Raw genomic sequence first — 23,633 nt, forward strand, 5'->3', positions numbered from 1 at the left:
CCAGACCTTGCCACGCCAACATTTTCACTTGCCCCACGAGATGCATCTTCCTCCCCTAAGTAATCCCCATCATCATCCTCCTCCTCCTCTTCTTCCTCCACCTCGTCCAGGAGAGGTCCCTGAGCAGACAATGGCTGAATGTCATCAAGGATTCCCTCCTCCTCTTCCTCCTCATCAACATTGGCTGCAGACGCCTGCTCCTTAAGGTGCGTCAAAGTTTGCATGAGCAGACGCATAAGTGGGATGCTCATGCTTAGGATGGCGTCGTCTGCGCTTACCAGCCGTGTGCATTCCTCAAAACACTGAAGGACTTTACAGAGGTCTTTCAGCTTCGACCACTGCACACCTGTCAACTCCATGTCTGCTCTCAAAGTGCCTGGCCGTGTATCCTCCCACAAATGCATTATGGCCTGCCTCTGCTCGCACAGCCGCTCCACCATGTGCAGGGTGGAGTTCCACCTTGTTGCAATGTCGATAATGAGGCGGTGGTTGGGAAGGTGGAGCAATCGCTGCAGCTTCTGCATACGAACGGAGTGTACAGGCGACCGGCGGATGTGCGCGCACAGTCTTCGCACCTTCTGGAGCAGGGCTGTTAACTCCGGATAATTTTTGAGGAAGCACTGCACCACCAGGTTCAAGGTGTGAGCCAAGCAAGGTATGTGGCTGAGTTTTGAAAGGGCTATGGCTGCCACAAAATTACGGCTGTTATCACTAACTACCTTGCCTGCCTCAAGATGTACACTGCCCAGCCATGACTCAATTTGTCGCTTCAAGTACTCGGCCAGCACCTCGGCGGTGTGTCTGTCGCCCAAACACATCATCTGCAACACAGCCTGCTGACGCTTTCCACTAGCTGCTCGATAGGGGGACACATCGTGTGCAACAGTGGCAGCTGCAGATGGAGTGCTCGTACGACTGCGCTCTGTGGACGAGCTTTCGCTTCTGGAGGAGGAGGAGGGTCGAACGCCTACAGCCAACTGTTTCCTATACCGTGGGCTAGGCAGCACTGTCCCACCACCGCTGTCCCCTGTGGACCCTGCATCCACCACATTAACCCAGTGCGCAGTGATGGACACGTAATGGCCCTGGCCATGCCGACTGGACCATGCATCAGTTGTGAGGTGCACCTTTCCGCTCACTGACTGCTTGAGTGCATGGAAAATGCGGTCTTTCACATGATGGTGGAGGGCTGGGATGGCTTTGCGAGAGAAGAAGTGGCGACTGGGTAGGTCATAGCGTGGTACTGCATAGGCCATGAGTTCGCGGAAAGCTGTGCTTTCCACCAACCGAAAGGGCATCATCTCAAACGAGATTGGTTTGGCAATGTGGGCGTTCAAACCCAGTGTACGCGGATGAGAGACTGAGTACTTTCTTGACCTACTCATAGTGTCTGGGAGGGTGAGCTGGACTTGAGAGCTGCATATGGTGGAACTAGCGGTGGACAGGGCGGACTGAGAGAGGGTTGATGATGGTGATGGAGTTGGTGTTCTTTCTGATGGCCTAGAATCAGTCTTTCGTTGATATAACAGTGGGATTCCCTGACTGCTGTGGTCTTGCAACGACACCTCAACATTTGCTGCTGTGCTAACCGGTGGGCTTACAGTGGGGGAAACAATGTAGCGTTGCTGACTACCTTCGTTGTGATCAGTTGCACATGTGGCACTTGAGGTTTGGTGTTGTGTCCACGCTTGCAAGTGCATGCTGGTTAAATGTCTAAGCATTGGTATTCAAATTTTTCAGATTTTTCCCTCGGCTAAAGGTCTTTGCGCACTTCTTACAGATAACCTTGGCCTGATCATGAGGATTTTGGTCAAAAAAGTGCCACACTGCACTCTTCCTACTTTGGCAGACATTTTGCGGCCTAGCACGCTGTGATGTTTTGACCCTCTGGACAAGCTGTCCAGCAACTCTTTTGATGTTTGGAACCTGTCTTTGGAGTGCTCCGGGCCTGCCAGATAACAGCTGTTGCGATGTCGATGTCTGCTGTGGATGCTCCTCATCTGAGCTATTGGAAGCAGCACCCTCTTCCCCCAATGGATGCCAATCTGGGTCAACAACTGGGTCATCCATCACCTCCTCTTCTATGTCATGTGCACCTTCCTCTGTGTCACCGTGTATGGTGGTATAGTGTGCGGGAAGGGGCACCTGAGTCTCATCAGGGTCAGAATCTGGCTCTGTACACTGCGAGGACAATGTAGTGCTCTGAGTGAATGTACCAGCAGAATCATCCATCAGCGGCTGTGCATCAGTGCACTCCATGTCAGATTCATCTTGGCCTGGGTAATTCACCATTTCACTTGATAATCCAGGCATGGTATGTGAAAACAGTTCCATGGAGTAATCAGTAGTATGACCTGCGTCATCCTTCAATCTTGGTTGGGGTGAAGGACACAAGGAAAGGTGTGGTTCATGAACATGAGCCTCCAATGACGACTCAGTGCTTTTACTTTTTACAACTGAAGAAGAGGAGGCGATAGAGCTGGAGGCTGAGTCAGCAATGTAAGACAAAACTTTTTCCTGATGCTCTGGCTTTAAAAGCGGTTTGCCAACTCCTAGAAAACTAAGCGTTCGAGGCCTTATGTAGCCAGACGATGACGCAGGTTCAGCACCTCCTGCATTCGGTCCTATTTTGCTCTTGCCACTACCATTAGATCCACCACCAACACCATCAATACCAGCTGCCAACCCCCGCCCAATTCCACGGCCTCTTCCACCAGCCTTCCTCATTTTTGGTAGAAATGTAGACAAAATCCAACAAACTATATAGTAATGTAAAACAAGGTACAAGGTGTCTATAGGACAGGGGAGATTTTGAATTTCTGCAGACACTTGTGGACACTGGACACTTTTGGATTGTGTGAGGCCCACTGATATCTGAGCGCTATGTGACAGGCTCGATGGCACAGCTGTGACCAAAGTGACTAGAGGATAAGGGAGATTTTGAATCTCTGCACACACTTTTGGACACTGGACACTTTTGGATTGTGTGAGGCCCACTGATATCTGAGCGCTATGTGACAGGCTCGATGGCACAGCTGTGACCAAAGTGACTAGAGGATAAGGGAGATTTTGAATCTCTGCACACACTTTTGGACACTGGATGGACACTTTTGGATTGTGTGAGGCCCACTGATATCTGAGCGCTATGTGACAGGCTCGATGGCACAGCTGTGACCAAAGTGACTAGAGGATAAGGGAGATTTTGAATCTCTGCACACACTTTTGGACACTGGACACTTTTGGATTGTGTGAGGCCCACTGATATCTGAGCGCTATGTGACAGGCTCGATGGCACAGCTGTGACCAAAGTGACTAGAGGATAAGGGAGATTTTGAATCTCTGCACACACTTTTGGACACTGGATGGACACTTTTGGATTGTGTGAGGCCCACTGATATCTGAGCGCTATGTGACAGGCTCGATGGCACAGCTGTGACCAAAGTGACTAGAGGATAAGGGAGATTTTGAATCTCTGCACACACTTTTGGACACTGGACACTTTTGGATTGTGTGAGGCCCACTGATATCTGAGCGCTATGTGACAGGCTCGATGGCACAGCTGTGACCAAAGTGACTAGAGGATAAGGGAGATTTTGAATCTCTGCACACACTTTTGGACACTGGACACTTTTGGATTGTGTGAGGCCCACTGATATCTGAGCGCTATGTGACAGGCTCGATGGCACAGCTGTGACCAAAGTGACTAGAGGATAAGGGAGATTTTGAATCTCTGCACACACTTTTGGACACTGGATGGACACTTTTGGATTGTGTGAGGCCCACTGATATCTGAGCGCTATGTGACAGGCTCGATGGCACAGCTGTGACCAAAGTGACTAGAGGATAAGGGAGATTTTGAATCTCTGCACACACTTTTGGACACTGGACACTTTTGGATTGTGTGAGGCCCACTGATATCTGAGGGCTATGTGACAGGCTCGATGGCACAGCTGTGACCAAAGTGACTAGAGGATAAGGGAGATTTTGAATCTCTGCACACAGTTTTGGACACTTTTGGATTGTGTGAGGCCCACTGATATCTGAGCGCTATGTGACAGGCTCGATGGCACAGCTGTGACCAAAGTGACTAGAGGATAAGGGAGATTTTGAATCTCTGCACACACTTTTGGACACTGGATGGACACTTTTGGATTGTGTGAGGCCCACTGATATCTGAGCGCTATGTGACAGGCTCGATGGCACAGCTGTGACCAAAGTGACTAGAGGATAAGGGAGATTTTGAATCTCTGCACACACTTTTGGACACTGGACACTTTTGGATTGTGTGAGGCCCACTGATATCTGAGCGCTATGTGACAGGCTCGATGGCACAGCTGTGACCAAAGTGACTAGAGGATAAGGGAGATTTTGAATCTCTGCACACACTTTTGGACACTGGATGGACACTTTTGGATTGTGTGAGGCCCACTGATATCTGAGCGCTATGTGACAGGCTCGATGGCACAGCTGTGACCAAAGTGACAAGAGGATAAGGGAGATTTTGAATCTCTGCACACACATTTGGACACTGGACACTTTTGGATTGTGTGAGGCCCACTGATATCTGAGCGCTATGTGACAGGCTCGATGGCACAGCTGTGACCAAAGTGACTAGAGGATAAGGGAGATTTTGAATCTCTGCACACACTTTTGGACACTGGACACTTTTGGATTGTGTGAGGCCCACTGATATCTGAGCGCTATGTGACAGGCTCGATGGCACAGCTGTGACCAAAGTGACAAGAGGATAAGGGAGATTTTGAATCTCTGCACACACTTTTGGACACTGGATGGACACTTTTGGATTGTGTGAGGCCCACTGATATCTGAGCGCTATGTGACAGGCTCGATGGCACAGCTGTGACCAAAGTGACTAGAGAATAAGGGAGATTTTGAATCTCTGCACACACTTTTGGACACTGGACACTTTTGGATTGTGTGAGGCCCACTGATATCTGAGCGCTATGTGACAGGCTCGATGGCACAGCTGTGACCAAAGTGACTAGAGGATAAGGGAGATTTTGAATCTCTGCACACACTTTTGGACACTGGACACTTTTGGATTGTGTGAGGCCCACTGATATCTGAGCGCTATGTGACAGGCTCGATGGCACAGCTGTGACCAAAGTGACTAGAGGATAAGGGAGATTTTGAATCTCTGCACACACTTTTGGACACTGGATGGACACTTTTGGATTGTGTGAGGCCCACTGATATCTGAGCGCTATGTGACAGGCTCGATGGCACAGCTGTGACCAAAGTGACTAGAGGATAAGGGAGATTTTGAATCTCTGCACACACTTTTGGACACTGGACACTTTTGGATTGTGTGAGGCCCACTGATATCTGAGCGCTATGTGACAGGCTCGATGGCACAGCTGTGACCAAAGTGACTAGAGGATAAGGGAGATTTTGAATCTCTGCACACAGTTTTGGACACTTTTGGATTGTGTGAGGCCCACTGATATCTGAGCGCTATGTGACAGGCTCGATGGCACAGCTGTGACCAAAGTGACTAGAGGATAAGGGAGATTTTGAATCTCTGCACACACTTTTGGACACTGGACACTTTTGGATTGTGTGAGGCCCACTGATATCTGAGCGCTATGTGACAGGCTCGATGGCACAGCTGTGACCAAAGTGACTAGAGGATAAGGGAGATTTTGAATCTCTGCACACACTTTTGGACACTGGATGGACACTTTTGGATTGTGTGAGGCCCACTGATATCTGAGCGCTATGTGACAGGCTCGATGGCACAGCTGTGACCAAAGTGACTAGAGAATAAGGGAGATTTTGAATCTCTGCACACACTTTTGGACACTGGACACTTTTGGATTGTGTGAGGCCCACTGATATCTGAGCGCTATGTGACAGGCTCGATGGCACAGCTGTGACCAAAGTGACTAGAGGATAAGGGAGATTTTGAATCTCTGCACACAGTTTTGGACACTTTTGGATTGTGTGAGGCCCACTGATATCTGAGCGCTATGTGACAGGCTCGATGGCACAGCTGTGACCAAAGTGACTAGAGGATAAGGGAGATTTTGAATCTCTGCACACACTTTTGGACACTGGATGGACACTTTTGGATTGTGTGAGGCCCACTGATATCTGAGCGCTATGTGACAGGCTCGATGGCACAGCTGTGACCAAAGTGACTAGAGGATAAGGGAGATTTTGAATCTCTGCACACACTTTTGGACACTGGACACTTTTGGATTGTGTGAGGCCCACTGATATCTGAGCGCTATGTGACAGGCTCGATGGCACAGCTGTGACCAAAGTGACTAGAGGATAAGGGAGATTTTGAATCTCTGCACACACTTTTTGACACTGGATGGACACTTTTGGATTGTGTGAGGCCCACTGATATCTGAGCGCTATGTGACAGGCTCGATGGCACAGCTGTGACCAAAGTGACAAGAGGATAAGGGAGATTTTGAATCTCTGCACACACTTTTGGACACTGGACACTTTTGGATTGTGTGAGGCCCACTGATATCTGAGCGCTATGTGACAGGCTCGATGGCACAGCTGTGACCAAAGTGACTAGAGGATAAGGGAGATTTTGAATCTCTGCACACACTTTTGGACACTGGACACTTTTGGATTGTGTGAGGCCCACTGATATCTGAGCGCTATGTGACAGGCTCGATGGCACAGCTGTGACCAAAGTGACTAGAGGATAAGGGAGATTTTGAATCTCTGCACACACTTTTGGACACTGGATGGACACTTTTGGATTGTGTGAGGCCCACTGATATCTGAGCGCTATGTGACAGGCTCGATGGCACAGCTGTGACAAAAGTGACTAGAGGATAAGGGAGATTGGATTGCTTTTAAAAAAGCAGTTTGCGGAGCAGTGGGTAAACAGCAATGCAGGAATGTCAGGAAGCCTTAGAAGGCAGCCCAACAACCAACACCACTGATACACCACTATATAGCCTCCCCTTGCACTGCACACACAGTGACTGGTGTGTTGTGCAGGCCAAATTGCTAGCAGCAGAAGCAGTTTTTTTTTCTTCTCAGCAGGACAAAAAAAAAAAATTGGGATTGCTTTTAAAAAAGCAGTTTGCGGAGCAGTGGGTAAACAGCAATGCAGGAATGTCAGGAAGCCTTAGAAGGCAGCCCAACAACCAACACCACTGATACACCACTATATAGCCTCCCCTTGCACTGCACACACAGTGACTGGTGTGTTGTGCAGGCCAAATCGCTAGCAGCAGAAGCAGTTTTTTTGTCTTCTTCCCTCCCTAACGCTCTCCCTACAGAATCAGCAGCAACCTCTCCCTATACTAAGATCGGCAGAAGTAAGATGGCGGTCGGCGTGCACGCCCTTTTATACCCCCTGTGACGCCCACCAAAGCAAGCCAATCACTTGCATGCCCTTCTGAAAGATGGTGGTGACCCGTGCCTATGTCATCACGTTGCCCACAGTGTTCGTGGATCCTGATTGGCTGAAAAAGAGCGCAAAACAAACTTTTGAAACGCGACTTTGGCGCGTAAGTCGCCGACCTCGTGGCCGACCTCATCCTAGGGTCGGGTTTCGTTTCATGAAACCCGACTTTGCCAAAAGTCGGCGACTTTTGAATTTTTTCGACCCGTTTCGCTCAACTCTAATTATAACAAATACCAAGAGGAATGAGGGCCCTGCTCACAAGCTTACAGTCTATGAGGAAAGAGGGAGACACAAAAGGTGGGTGGTAACAGTTGCCCTGATTGTATGGATCAGCCATAATGTTAAGTGTGTAGCAGTACAGACGCAGAGGGCTAATGGATGCATAAAGCATGTGGGAACATGATGCGGGAACCTGGTTATGGTAAAACTTTTGGCTGTGCCACACAGGGATAGATTAGGTTAATATGTTGAGGTGATAGGCCAGTCTGAATAAATGAGTTTTCAGGGCACGCTTAAAATTGTGGGGATTGGGGACTAATCGTATTGACCTGGGAAGTGCATTCCAAAGAATTGGCGCAGCACGTGTAAAGTCTTGGAGACGGGAGTGGGAGGTTCTGATTATTGAGGATGCTAACCTCAGGTCATCAGCAGAGCAGAGGGCGCGGGTAGGGTGGTATACTGAGACGAGGGAGGAGATGTAGGGTGGTGCTGAGCCATGGAGGGCTTTGTGTGTGAGGGTAATAAGTTTGTACTGGATTCTGGAGTGGATGGGTAGCCAGTGTAATGACTGGCACAAGGTAGAGGCATCGGGGTAACGATTGGCGAGGAATATGATCCTGGCAGCAGCATTCAAGACAGATTGGAGGGGGGAGAGTTTGGTAAGAGGGAGACCGATTAGAAGAGAGTTACAATAGTCCAGATGAGAATGAATAAGAGAAACAGTCAGAGTTTTTGCAGAGTTAAAAGTAAGAAAAGGTCGAATTCTAGAAATGTTTTTGAGGTGCAGATTACAAGAGCGAGCCAGTGATCGGATGTGGGGGGCGAATGAAAGCTTGGAGTCAAGTATGACCCCAAGACAGCGGGCCTGTTGCTGGGGAGTAATAGTGGAGCCACACACGGAAATGGCAATGTCGGGTACAGGTACATTAGTAGAGGGAGGAAACACAAGGAGTTCAGTCTTTGACAGGTTCAGTTTCAGATATAGTGAGGACATGATGTTAGACACAGCGTTTAGACAATTGCCGGTGTTTTCTAGAAAGGCTGGCGTGATGTCAGGAGAAGAAGCGTATACTAGGGTGTCATCAGCATAGAGATGGTACTGGAAACCAAATCTACTGATTGTTTGACCAATAGGGGCAGTGTACAAGGAGAAGAGGAGGGGGCCTAGAACCGATCCTTGAGGAACCCCAACAGTAAGGGGAAGGTGAGAGGAGGAGGAACCGGCAAAAGATACAGTAAAGGAGCGGTCAGAGAGATAGGAGGAGAACCAGGAGAGAACTGTGTCCTTGAAGCCAATGGAACGGAGCATAGTGAGGAGGAGCTGATGATCCACAGTGTCGAATGCTGCAGAGAGATCCAAGAGAATTAGCATGGAGTAGTGACCGTTAGATTTAGCTGTTAGCAGATCATTAGAGACTTTAGTGAGGGCAGTTTCAGTAGAATGTAAAGAGCGGAAACCGGACTGGAGAGGGTCGAGAAGAGAGTTATCAAAGAGATGGTTTTTTAAGTAGTGGATGTATGATGGCATGCTTAAATGAGGAGGGAAAGATACCAGAAGAGATGGAGAGGTTAAATATTTTTGTCAGGTGAGTGATGACAGCAGGGGAAAGGGACTGGAGGAGATGCGAGGGAATAGGGTCACCGGTGCAAGTAGTAGGGCGAGAAGATGCAAGGAGCCTGATTACTTCTTCTTCTGTGACTGGTTCTCCACCTTCCTTCACCATCATCACATACCGACACCTGCTTTGTCCACCCTCCTCCTCCATCACATACCGATCTGCAGTCTCTTCTTTCTCTTGGACCATTCATTGTATTTTCTTTCTGCTCAACAACAAATTACTTTTCTTTTTTTTTTTTTATAGTTTGCGGTTGTTAAGTTTGCGAGTTTTCCAGAGAAAATTTTCAATTTTAAGGATTATCAGAATGGAAAAGGTGAAGAAGGAATTTTACACATGAAACATTCAGGAGGTGGAACAAACATATACAAAGCCATCAACTTCACCCTGTAAGTACTCCGAATCCCTATAGTGGTGGTTGTATGTCCTATTCTGGTCGGGTGTGGGGCCTCGTCTATAGCAGCTCTATACTGATAATACATAAAGGAGGCAGCAGTGGCGTCCAGGGCCTCCGGTGGGGACAACAGCAGTGGTATCCTGGTCACAAATCCTGCAGTCCTATCATGATTCCTGCTCACACTTCATTTCTAAAGTTTATGAGATCCCATAATCATAATCTCGGATGGAGGTATTGGTTTCCTGAAGCTTTATGTGTAGAGTCCGTTTACCTTTTCTGATGAACTTCTCAGTGATTTGTGCTATTACACATCTCTTAAAATCCCATGTATTACTGCAGAAATGAGATCTTCACACCTGTATCCGGAGCTCGGGAGCACGCAAAGAAAATTCTTCTCCTTCTGTCAGATGGAGACTCCCACGATAGTAACAATGGAGTGATAGAAGCTGCAGACCAGAAGAAAGTCACCCGTTATGTCATTGGGGTAATCAGCTTCGTCTTCAATGTTCTCACAGGGCTATCTTCTGTCCTCCACTCCTCATCCAGCATGATATGTCAGGGCCACCTTCTGTACACTGTGTGCAGAATTATTAGGCAAATGAATATTTTGATCACATCATCCTTTTTATACATGTTGTCCTACTCCAAGCTGTATAGGCTTGAAAGCTAACTGCCAATTATGTAAATCAGGTGATTTGCATCTCTGTAATGAGGAGGGGTGTGGTCTAATGACATCAACACCCTATATAAGGTTTGCTTAATTATTAGGCAACTTCCTTTCCTTTGGCAAAATGGGTCAGAAGAGAGATTTGACGGACTCTGAAAAGTCAAAAATTGTGCGATGTCTTGCAGAGGGATGCAGCAGTCTTGAAATTGCCAAACTTTTGAAGCGTGATCACCGAACAATCAAGCGTTTCATGGCAAATATCCAACAGGGTCGCAAGAAGCATGTTGATAAAAAAAGGCGCAAAATAACTGTCCATGAATTGAGGAAAATCAAGCGTGAAGCTGCCATGACGCCATTTGCCACCAGTTTTGCCATATTTCAGAGCTGCAACGTTACTGGAGTATCAAAAAGCACAAGGTGTGCCATACTCGGGGACATGGCCAAGGTAAGGTAGGCTGGAAAACGACCACCTTTCAACAAGAAACATAAGATAAAACGTCAAGACTGGGCCAAGAAATATCGTAAGACTGATTTTTCTAAGGTTTTATGGACTGATGAAATGAGAGCGACTCTTGATTGGCCAGATGGATGGGCCCGAGGCTGGATCAGTAAAGGGCAGAGAGCTCCACTCCGACTCAGACGCCAGAAAGGTGGAGGTGGGGTACTGGTATGGGCTGGTATCAAAGATGAACTTGTGGGACCTTTTCGGGTTGAGGATGGAGTGAAGCTCAACTCCCAGACCTACTGCCAGTTTCTGGAAGACACCGTCTTCAAGGAGTGGTACAGGAAGAAGTCGGTATCATTCAGGAAAAACATGATTTTCATGCAGGACAATGCTCCATCACATGCATCCAAATACTCCACAGCGTGGCTGCCCAGTAAAGGTCTAAAAGAAGAAAAAATAATGACATGGCCCCCTTGTTCACCTGATCTGAACCCCATAGAGAACCTGTGGTCCCTCATAAAATGTGAGATCTACAGGGAGGGAAAACAGTACACCTCTGGGGACAGTGTCAGGGAGGCTGTGGTGGCTGCGGCACATTGCGATGTGGATCGTAAACAGATCAAGCAACTGACAGAATCTATGGATGGAAGGAAGGTGAGTGTCATCGTCAAGAAAGGTGGCTATATACTGGTCACTGATCTTTTTTGTTTTGTTTTTGAATGTCAGAAATGTTTATTTCTACATTTTGTGTTATATTGGTTTACCTGGTGAAAATAAACAAGTGAGATGGGTATATATTTGTTTTTTATTAAGTTGCCTAATAATTCTGCACAGTAATAGTGACCTGCACAAACAGATATCCTCCTAAGATAGCCAAATCTAAAAAAAACCCACTCCAACTTCCAAAAATATTAAGCTTTGATATCTATGAGTCTTTTGGGTTGATTGAGAACATAGTTGTTATTCAATAATAAAAAGAATCCTCTCAAATACAACTTGCCTAATAATTCTGCACACAGTGTATCTCACTACTATACCAAGACAGTATCACAGGGTGATTTTCTGTCCTGGACTCCTCATCTAGGTCACCATCTCAAGGGTATCTTCTGTCCTTTATTCCTCATCCAGTATGACATCTCAGGGGCATCTTCTGTCCTCCACTCCTCATCCAGCATGATATGTCAGGGCTACCTTCTGTATTTCACTACTATACCAAGACAGTATCACAGGGTGATTTTCTGTCCTGGACTCCTCATCTAGGTCACCATCTCAAGGGTATCTTCTGTCCTTTATTCCTCATCCAGTATGACATCTCAGGGGCATCTTCTGTCCTCCACTCCTCATCCAGCATGATATGTCAGGGCTACCTTCTGTATTTCACTACTAAACCAAGACAGTATCACAGGGTGATTTTCTGTCCTGGACTCCTCATCTAGGTCACCATCTCAGGGGTATCTTCTGTCCTCTACTCCTCATCCAGTACAACATCTCAGGGGCATTTTCTGTCCTACACTCCTTTTCCAGGACACCATTTGAGGACTATATTCTGTCCTCCATTCCTCATTCATGACACCATCTCATGATTATCTTCTGTCCTCCACTCCTCATCCATGACACCATCTCAGGGTTATCTTCTGTCCTCCACTCCTCATTCATGACGCCAGCAATCTCAGGGTTACCTTTTGTCCTCCATTCCTCATTCAGGACACCATCTCAGGGCTATCTTCTGTTTTCCACGGCTCATCCATGACACCATCTCAGAGTTATCTTCTGTCCTCCGCTCCTCATCCATGACGCTATCTCAAGGTTATCTTCTGTCCTCCACTCCTCATCCATGATGCCCGCTCAGTGTTATCTTCTGTCCTACATTCCCCACCCATTACACCTGTGAAGACATGGGGGGTCGGAGGGCACCCAGGTTCCTAGCCGGAACCTTATGGACCAAACTCCCGCTCTCCCCTTCACGTGGGCATAACGCTACTCAAACAACACAGGGTGAGGGTAAAATAGTGTGGCAATATTTATTGAACCACAAAACAGTCAGATAACACATAGAACAGTCCCAGCACAGTACCCAAGATGGTGCACATTAGAGTCTCACCCATCCGCTGACCCGTCCGAGCTCCCAGGGTCGGCTACCCCACCTGTGGTACACACACAGAGAGGAGGTAATGACAAGCATAGGAAAATGACAGTCCATTGAGTCCATACAAGGTACAAGGCCAGTTGACATGAGAGTCACCACCTTGCTTCTCCAAACATCTCCATGGAGCCAGGTGACCAACGGGTCCCAATCCTGGCTTTCTCCAAACGTATCCATGGTCCAGCGATAGTCAATGGAGCAGATCTGTATTCTTCCAGCTAGAGCAGAAAACCCCTAGGTTGTTTCCTGTAGAATGATAGATCCGTGTCCCTTGTGATGATGTCATGATATTTGCTGCAGTCCTGTCTCTGGTTCGTTTGGATGTATGGATGTCTTGGCAGAATCTCTGGCTGTCTCTCTCACTCAGTCTCTATATAGTGGTGTGTAACCTATTTTTAGATTTAACAAGTGTCCTTCAGTCCAGTATCAAGATAAGGGGAAGAATGGTGATGAGATCAAGTAGCATTACTTGATTATTTAATCTGTTTGCATAATTTTTCCCTCTCTGCTTTCGAAGTCAACAAACTGGCTCAATAACGTAATACATAATTAGCATATCAGGAAACATCAGTAGTCATCGAAGACAAGAGCCCACTATGTTATATGGAATATCAGCTAACAAGTCAATATTCCAGGCTTACACAAACAAAAGTCTGGTTTCTTGACCAACCAGAAATCAGCACTTAAATCCAAACGCCAACATACAGATAAAAAGTCTATTCTTCTTGGTTTGCTAAAAATAGTCATCTGGGTAATTAAGATATAATCTGGTTTCTTCACAACACCATTTCCGAGTCATCTTTTGTCCTCCACTCCTCATCCATGACGCCATCTCAGGGTTATCTTCTGTCCTCCACTTATCATCCATGACGCCATCTCAGGGTTATCTTCTGTCCTCCACTTATCATCCATGACACCATCTCAGGGCTATCTTCTGTCCTCCACTTATCATCCATAACGCCATCTCAGAGCTATCTTTTGTCCTCCACTCCTCATCCATGATGCCCTCTCAGGGCTATCTTCTGTCCTCCACTTAGCCCTGAGATGGCATCATGGATGATATCTTCTGTCCTCCACTTATCATCCATGACGCCATCTCAGGGTTATCTTCGGTCCTCCACTTATCATCCATGACGCCATCTCAGAGCTATCTTCTGTCCTCCACTTATCGTCCATGACGCCATCTCGGGGCTATCTTCTGTCCTCCACTCCTCATCCATGATGCCATCTCAGGGTTATCTTCTGTCCTCCACTCCTCATCCATGACGCCATCTCAGGGTTATCTTCTGTCCTCCACTTATCATCCATGACGCCATCTCAGGGCTATCTTCTGTCCTCCACTTATCATCCATAACGCCATCTCAGGGCTATCTTCTGTCCTCCACTTATCATCCATGACGCCATCTCAGGGTTATCTTCTGTCCTCCACTTAGCCCTGAGATGGCATCATGGATGATATCTTCTGTCCTCCACTTATCATCCATGACGCCATCTCAGGGTTATCTTCGGTCCTCCACTTATCATCCATGACGCCATCTCAGAGCTATCTTCTGTCCTCCACTTATCGTCCATGACGCCATCTCGGGGCTATCTTCTGTCCTCCACTCCTCATCCATGACGCCATCTCAGGGTTATCTTCTGTCCTCCACTCCTCATCCATGACGCCATCTCAGGGTTATCTTCTGTCCTCCACTTATCATCCATGACGCCATCTCAGGGCTATCTTCTGTCCTCCACTTATCATCCATAACGCCATCTCAGGGCTATCTTCTGTCCTCCACTTATCATCCATGACGCCATCTCAGGGTTATCTTCTGTCCTCCACTTAGCCCTGAGATGGCATCATGGATGATATCTTCTGTCCTCCACTTATCATCCATGACGCCATCTCAGGGTTATCTTCGGTCCTCCACTTATCATCCATGACGCCATCTCAGAGCTATCTTCTGTCCTCCACTTATCATCCATGACGCCATCTCGGGGCTATCTTCTGTCCTCCACTCCTCATCCATGACGCCATCTCAGGGTTATCTTCTGTCCTCCACTCCTCATCCATGACGCCATCTCAGGGTTATCTTCTGTCCTCCACTCCTCATCCATGACGCCATCTCAGGGTTATCTTCTGTCCTCCACTTATCATCCATGACGCCATCTCAGGGCTATCTTCTGTCCTCCACTTATCATCCATAACGCCATCTCAGGGCTATCTTCTGTCCTCCACTTATCATCCATGACGCCATCTCAGGGTTATCTTCTGTCATCCACTTATCATCCATGACGCCATCTCAGGGCTATCTTCTCTCCTCCACTTATCCATGACGCCATCTCAGGGTTATCTTCGGTCCTCCACTTATCATCCATGACGCCATCTCGGGACTATGTTCTGTCCTCCACTTATCATCCATGACGCCATCTCAGAGCTATCTTCTGTCCACTTATCATCCATGACGCCATCTCAGTGCTATCTTCTGTCCTCCACTTATCCATGACGCCATCTCGGGGCTATCTTCTGTCCTCCACTTATCATCCATGATGCCATCTCAGGGCTATCTTCTGTCCTCCACTTATCATCCATGATGCCCTCTCAGGGCTATCTTCTGTCCTCCACTTATCATCCATGACGCCATCTCAGGGCTATCTTCTGTCCTCCACTTATCATGACGCCATCTTGGGGCTATCTTCTGTCCTCCACTTTTCATCCATGACGCCATCTCAGGGTTATCTTCTGTCCTCCACTTTTCATCCATGACGCCATCTCGGGACTATGTTCTGTCCTCCACTTATCATCCATGACGCCATCTCAGGGCTGTCTTCTGTCTTCCACTTATCCATGACGCCATCTCGGGGATATTTTCTGTCCACTTATCATCCATGACGCCATCTCAGGGCTATCTTCTGTCCTCCACTTATCCATGACGCCATCTCGGGGCTATCTTCTGTCCTCCACTTATCATCCATGACGCCATCTCAGGGCTATCTTCTGTCCTCCACTTATCATCCATGATGCCCTCTCAGGGCTATCTTCTGTCCTCCACTTATCATCCATGACGCCATCTCAGGGCTATCTTCTGTCCTCCACTTATCATCCATGACGCCATCTCAGGGCTATCTTCTGTCCTCCACTTATCATCCATGACACCATCTCGGGGCTATCTTCTGTCTTCCACTGATCATCCATGACGCCATCTCAGGGCTATCTTCTGTCCTCCACTTATCATCCATGACGCCATCTCAGGGCTATCTTCTCTCCTCCACTTATCATCCATGATGCCCTCTCAGGGCTATCTTCTGTCCTCCACTTATCATCCATGACGCCATCTCGGGGCTATCTTCTGTCCTCCACTTATCATCCATGACGCCATCTCGGGGCTATCTTCTGTCTTCCACTTATCATCCATGACGCCATCTCGGGGCTATCTTCTGTCCTCCACTTATCATCCATAAATCCATCTCAGGGCTATCTTCTGTCCTCCACTTATCATCCATGACGCCATCTCAGGGCTATCTTCTGTCCTCCACTTATCATCCATGACGCCATCTCAGGGTTATCTTCTGTCCTCCACTTATCATCCATGACGCCATCTCAGGGTTATCTTCGGTCCTCCACTTATCATCCATGACGCCATCTCAGAGCTATCTTCTGTCCTCCACTTATCATCCATGACGCCATCTCGGGGCTATCTTCTGTCCTCCACTCCTCATCCATGACGCCATCTCAGGGTTATCTTCTGTCCTCCACTCCTCATCCATGACGCCATCTCAGGGTTATCTTCTGTCCTCCACTTATCATCCATGACGCCATCTCAGGGCTATCTTCTGTCCTCCACTTATCATCCATAACGCCATCTCAGGGCTATCTTCTGTCCTCCACTTATCATCCATGACGCCATCTCAGGGTTATCTTCTGTCATCCACTTATCATCCATGACGCCATCTCAGGGCTATCTTCCCTCCTCCACTTATCCATGACGCCATCTCAGGGTTATCGTCAGTCCTCCACTTATCATCCATGACGCCATCTCAGAGCTATCTTCTGTCCACTTATCATCCATGATGCCATCTCAGGGCTATCTTCTGTCCTCCACTTATCCATGACGCCATCTTGGGGCTATCTTCTGTCCTCCACTTATCATCCATGACGCCATCTCATGGCTATCTTCTGTCCTCCACTTATCATCCATGATGCCCTCTCAGGGCTATCTTCTGTCCTCCACTTATCATGACGCCATCTTGGGGCTATCTTCTGTCCTCCACTTATCATCCATGACGCCATCTCAGGGTTATCTTCTGTCCTCCACTTATCATCCATGACGCCATCTCAGGGCTATCTTCTGTCCTCCACTTATCCATGACGCCATCTCGGGGCTATCTTCTGTCCACTTAGCCCTGAGATGGCGTCATGGATGATATCTTCTGTCCTCCACTTATCCATGACGCCATCTCGGGGCTATCTTCTGTCCTCCACTTAGCCCTGAGATGGCGTCATGGATGATATCTTCTGTCCTCCACTTATCCATGACGCCATCTCAGGGCTATCTTCTGTCCTCCACTTATCATCCATGATGCCATCTCAGGGCTATCTTCTGTCCTCCACTTATCATCCATGACGCCATCTCAGGGCTATCTTCTGTCCTCCACTTATCATGACGCCATCTTGGGGCTATCTTCTGTCCTCCACTTTTCATCCATGACGCCATCTCAGGGTTATCTTCTGTCCTCCACTTTTCATCCATGACGCCATCTCGGGACTATGTTCTGTCCTCCACTTATCATCCATGACGCCATCTCAGGGCTGTCTTCTGTCTTCCACTTATCCATGACGCCATCTCGGGGATATTTTCTGTCCACTTATCATCCATGACGCCATCTCAGGGCTATCTTCTGTCCTCCACTTATCCATGACGCCATCTCGGGGCTATCTTCTGTCCTCCACTTATCATCCATGACGCCATCTCAGGGCTATCTTCTGTCCTCCACTTATCATCCATGATGCCCTCTCAGGGCTATCTTCTGTCCTCCACTTATCATCCATGACGCCATCTCAGGGCTATCTTCTGTCCTCCACTTATCATCCATGACGCCATCTCAGGGCTATCTTCTGTCCTCCACTTATCATCCATGACACCATCTCGGGGCTATCTTCTGTCTTCCACTGATCATCCATGACGCCATCTCAGGGCTATCTTCTGTCCTCCACTTATCATCCATGACGCCATCTCAGGGCTATCTTCTCTCCTCCACTTATCATCCATGATGCCCTCTCAGGGCTATCTTCTGTCCTCCACTTATCATCCATGACGCCATCTCGGGGCTATCTTCTGTCCTCCACTTATCATCCATGACGCCATCTCGGGGCTATCTTCTGTCTTCCACTTATCATCCATGACGCCATCTCGGGGCTATCTTCTGTCCTCCACTTATCATCCATAACTCCATCTCAGGGCTATCTTCTGTCCTCCACTTATCATCCATGACGCCATCTCAGGGCTATCTTCTGTCCTCCACTTATCATCCATGACGCCATCTCAGGGTTATCTTCTGTCCTCCACTTATCATCCATGACGCCATCTCAGGGTTATCTTCGGTCCTCCACTTATCATCCATGACGCCATCTCAGAGCTATCTTCTGTCCTCCACTTATCATCCATGACGCCATCTCGGGGCTATCTTCTGTCCTCCACTCCTCATCCATGACGCCATCTCAGGGTTATCTTCTGTCCTCCACTCCTCATCCATGACGCCATCTCAGGGTTATCTTCTGTCCTCCACTTATCATCCATGACGCCATCTCAGGGCTATCTTCTGTCCACCACTTATCATCCATAACGCCATCTCAGGGCTATCTTCTGTCCTCCACTTATCATACATGATGCCATCTCAGGGTTATCTTCTGTCATCCACTTATCATCCATGACGCCATCTCAGGGCTATCTTCTCTCCTCCACTTATCCATGACGCCATCTCAGGGTTATCTTCGGTCCTCCACTTATCATCCATGACGCCATCTCAGAGCTATCTTCTGTCCACTTATCCATGATGCCATCTCAGGGCTATCTTCTGTCCTCCACTTATCCATGACGCCATCTCGGGGCTATCTTCTGTCCTCCACTTATCATCCATGACGCCATCTCAGGGCTATCTTCTGTCCTCCACTTATCATCCATGATGCCCTCTCAGGGCTATCTTCTGTCCTCCACTTATCATGACGCCATCTTGGGGCTATCTTCTGTCCTCCACTTATCATCCATGATGCCATCTCAGGGTTATCTTCTGTCCTCCACTTATCATCCATGACGCCATCTCAGGGCTATCTTCTGTCCTCCACTTATCCATGACGCCATCTCGGGGCTATCTTCTGTCCACTTAGCCCTGAGATGGCGTCATGGATGATATCTTCTGTCCTCCACTTATCCATGACGCCATCTCGGGGCTATCTTCTGTCCTCCACTTAGCCCTGAGATGGCGTCATGGATGATATCTTCTGTCCTCCACTTATCCATGACGCCATCTCAGGGCTATCTTCTGTCCTCCACTTATCATCCATGATGCCATCTCAGGGCTATCTTCTGTCCTCCACTTATCATCCATGACACCATCTCAGGGCTATCTTCTGTCCTCCACTTATCATCCATGACGCCATCTCAGGGTTATCTTCTGTCATCCACTTATCATCCATGACGCCATCTCAGGGCTATCTTTTCTCCTCCACTTATCCATGACGCCATCTCAGGGTTATCTTCTGTCCTCCACTTATCATCCATGATGCCATCTCAGGTCTTCTGTCCTCCACTTATCATCCATAACGCCATCTCAGGGCTATCTTCTGTCCTCCACTTATCATCCATGACGCCATCTCAGGGTTATCTTCTGTCATCCACTGATCATCCATGACGCCATCTCAGGGCTATCTTCTCTCCTCCACTTATCCATGACGCCATCTCAGGGTTATCTTCGGTCCTCCACTTATCATCCATGACGCCATCTCAGAGCTATCTTCTGTCCACTTATCATCCATGACGCCATCTCAGGGCTATCTTCTGTCCTCCACTTATCCATGACGCCATCTCGGGGCTATATTCTGTCCTCCACTTATCATCCATGACACCATCTCAGGGCTATCTTCTGTCCTCCACTTATCATCCATAACGCCATCTCAGAGCTATCTTTTGTCCTCCACTCCTCATCCATGATGCCCTCTCAGGGCTATCTTCTGTCCTCCACTTAGCCCTGAGATGGCATCATGGATGATATCTTCTGTCCTCCACTTATCATCCATGACGCCATCTCAGGGTTATCTTCGGTCCTCCACTTATCATCCATGACGCCATCTCAGAGCTATCTTCTGTCCTCCACTTATCGTCCATGACGCCATCTCGGGGCTATCTTCTGTCCTCCACTCCTCATCCATGACGCCATCTCAGGGTTATCTTCTGTCCTCCACTCCTCATCCATGACGCCATCTCAGGGTTATCTTCTGTCCTCCACTTATCATCCATGACGCCATCTCAGGGCTATCTTCTGTCCTCCACTTATCATCCATAACGCCATCTCAGGGCTATCTTCTGTCCTCCACTTATCATCCATGACGCCATCTCAGGGTTATCTTCTGTCCTCCACTTAGCCCTGAGATGGCATCATGGATGATATCTTCTGTCCTCCACTTATCATCCATGACGCCATCTCAGGGTTATCTTCGGTCCTCCACTTATCATCCATGACGCCATCTCAGAGCTATCTTCTGTCCTCCACTTATCGTCCATGACGCCATCTCGGGGCTATCTTCTGTCCTCCACTCCTCATCCATGACGCCATCTCAGGGTTATCTTCTGTCCTCCACTCCTCATCCATGACGCCATCTCAGGGTTATCTTCTGTCCTCCACTTATCATCCATGACGCCATCTCAGGGCTATCTTCTGTCCTCCACTTATCATCCATAACGCCATCTCAGGGCTATCTTCTGTCCTCCACTTATCATCCATGACGCCATCTCAGGGTTATCTTCTGTCCTCCACTTAGCCCTGAGATGGCATCATGGATGATATCTTCTGTCCTCCACTTATCATCCATGACGCCATCTCAGGGTTATCTTCGGTCCTCCACTTATCATCCATGACGCCATCTCAGAGCTATCTTCTGTCCTCCACTTATCATCCATGACGCCATCTCGGGGCTATCTTCTGTCCTCCACTCCTCATCCATGACGCCATCTCAGGGTTATCTTCTGTCCTCCACTCCTCATCCATGACGCCATCTCAGGGTTATCTTCTGTCCTCCACTCCTCATCCATGACGCCATCTCAGGGTTATCTTCTGTCCTCCACTTATCATCCATGACGCCATCTCAGGGCTATCTTCTGTCCTCCACTTATCATCCATAACGCCATCTCAGGGCTATCTTCTGTCCTCCACTTATCATCCATGACGCCATCTCAGGGTTATCTTCTGTCATCCACTTATCATCCATGACGCCATCTCAGGGCTATCTTCTCTCCTCCACTTATCCATGACGCCATCTCAGGGTTATCTTCGGTCCTCCACTTATCATCCATGACGCCATCTCGGGACTATGTTCTGTCCTCCACTTATCATCCATGACGCCATCTCAGAGCTATCTTCTGTCCACTTATCATCCATGACGCCATCTCAGTGCTATCTTCTGTCCTCCACTTATCCATGACGCCATCTCGGGGCTATCTTCTGTCCTCCACTTATCATCCATGATGCCATCTCAGGGCTATCTTCTGTCCTCCACTTATCATCCATGATGCCCTCTCAGGGCTATCTTCTGTCCTCCACTTATCATCCATGACGCCATCTCAGGGCTATCTTCTGTCCTCCACTTATCATGACGCCATCTTGGGGCTATCTTCTGTCCTCCACTTTTCATCCATGACGCCATCTCAGGGTTATCTTCTGTCCTCCACTTTTCATCCATGACGCCATCTCGGGACTATGTTCTGTCCTCCACTTATCATCCATGACGCCATCTCAGGGCTGTCTTCTGTCTTCCACTTATCCATGACGCCATCTCGGGGATATTTTCTGTCCACTTATCATCCATGACGCCATCTCAGGGCTATCTTCTGTCCTCCACTTATCCATGACGCCATCTCGGGGCTATCTTCTGTCCTCCACTTATCATCCATGACGCCATCTCAGGGCTATCTTCTGTCCTCCACTTATCATCCATGATGCCCTCTCAGGGCTATCTTCTGTCCTCCACTTATCATCCATGACGCCATCTCAGGGCTATCTTCTGTCCTCCACTTATCATCCATGACGCCATCTCAGGGCTATCTTCTGTCCTCCACTTATCATCCATGACACCATCTCGGGGCTATCTTCTGTCTTCCACTGATCATCCATGACGCCATCTCAGGGCTATCTTCTGTCCTCCACTTATCATCCATGACGCCATCTCAGGGCTATCTTCTCTCCTCCACTTATCATCCATGACGCCATCTCAGAGCTATCTTCTGTCCTCCACTTATCATCCATGACGCCATCTCGGGGCTATCTTCTGTCCTCCACTCCTCATCCATGACGCCATCTCAGGGTTATCTTCTGTCTTCCACTCCTCATCCATGACGCCATCTCAGGGTTTTCTTCTGTCCTCCACTTATCATCCATGACGCCATCTCAGGGCTATCTTCTGTCCTCCACTTATCATCCATAACGCCATCTCAGGGCTATCTTCTGTCCTCCACTTATCATCCATGACGCCATCTCAGGGTTATCTTCTGTCATCCACTTATCATCCATGACGCCATCTCAGGGCTATCTTCTCTCCTCCACTTATCCATGACGCCATCTCAGGGTTATCTTCGGTCCTCCACTTATCATCCATGACGCCATCTCAGAGCTATCTTCTGTCCACTTATCATCCATGATGCCATCTCAGGGCTATCTTCTGTCCTCCACTTATCCATGACGCCATCTCGGGGCTATCTTCTGTCCTCCACTTATCATCCATGACGCCATCTCAGGGCTATCTTCTGTCCTCCACTTATCATCCATGATGCCCTCTCAGGGCTATCTTCTGTCCTCCACTTATCATGACGCCATCTTGGGGCTATCTTCTGTCCTCCACTTATCATCCATGACGCCATCTCAGGGCTATCTTCTGTCCTCCACTTATCCATGACGCCATCTCGGGGCTATCTTCTGTCCACTTAGCCCTGAGATGGCGTCATGGATGATATCTTCTGTCCTCCACTTATCCATGACGCCATCTCGGGGCTATCTTCTGTCCTCCACTTAGCCCTGAGATGGCGTCATGGATGATATCTTCTGTCCTCCACTTATCCATGACGCCATCTCAGGGCTATCTTCTGTCCTCCACTTATCATCCATGATGCCATCTCAGGGCTATCTTCTGTCCTCCACTTATCATCCATGACACCATCTCAGGGCTATCTTCTGTCCTCCACTTATCATCCATGACGCCATCTCAGGGTTATCTTCTGTCATCCACTTATCATCCATGACACCATCTCAGGGCTATCTTTTCTCCTCCACTTATCCATGACGCCATCTCAGGGTTATCTTCTGTCCTCCACTTATCATCCATGATGCCATCTCAGGGCTATCTTCTGTCCTCCACTTATCATCCATAACGCCATCTCAGGGCTATCTTCTGTCCTCCACTTATAATCCATGACGCCATCTCAGGGTTATCTTCTGTCATCCACTGATCATCCATGACGCCATCTCAGGGCTATCTTCTCTCCTCCACTTATCCATG

At 48.2% G+C, this 23,633-nt stretch overlaps 1 protein-coding gene across 3 annotated transcripts in view; it reads left to right on the plus strand.

Annotated features, from left to right (window-relative positions):
• The window catches only part of LOC141049655 (integrin alpha-L-like), a 224,562-nt gene that overhangs the window by 98,674 nt on the left and 102,255 nt on the right, over window positions 1–23,633 (plus strand). For all 3 annotated transcript variants that reach the window (XM_073546286.1, XM_073546288.1, XM_073546287.1), the window contains exons 7-8: window positions 9,484–9,626; window positions 9,974–10,118. In XM_073546286.1, the coding sequence (XP_073402387.1) occupies window positions 9,484–9,626; window positions 9,974–10,118 (288 nt within the window). The remainder of the gene's footprint in view (window positions 1–9,483; window positions 9,627–9,973; window positions 10,119–23,633) is intronic.

This window comes from Dendrobates tinctorius, unplaced genomic scaffold, assembly GCF_039654945.1.
Source record: "Dendrobates tinctorius isolate UK_male_01 unplaced genomic scaffold, ASM3965494v1 ptg000146l, whole genome shotgun sequence".
In the NCBI taxonomy this organism is placed as follows: domain Eukaryota; kingdom Metazoa; phylum Chordata; class Amphibia; order Anura; family Dendrobatidae; genus Dendrobates; species Dendrobates tinctorius.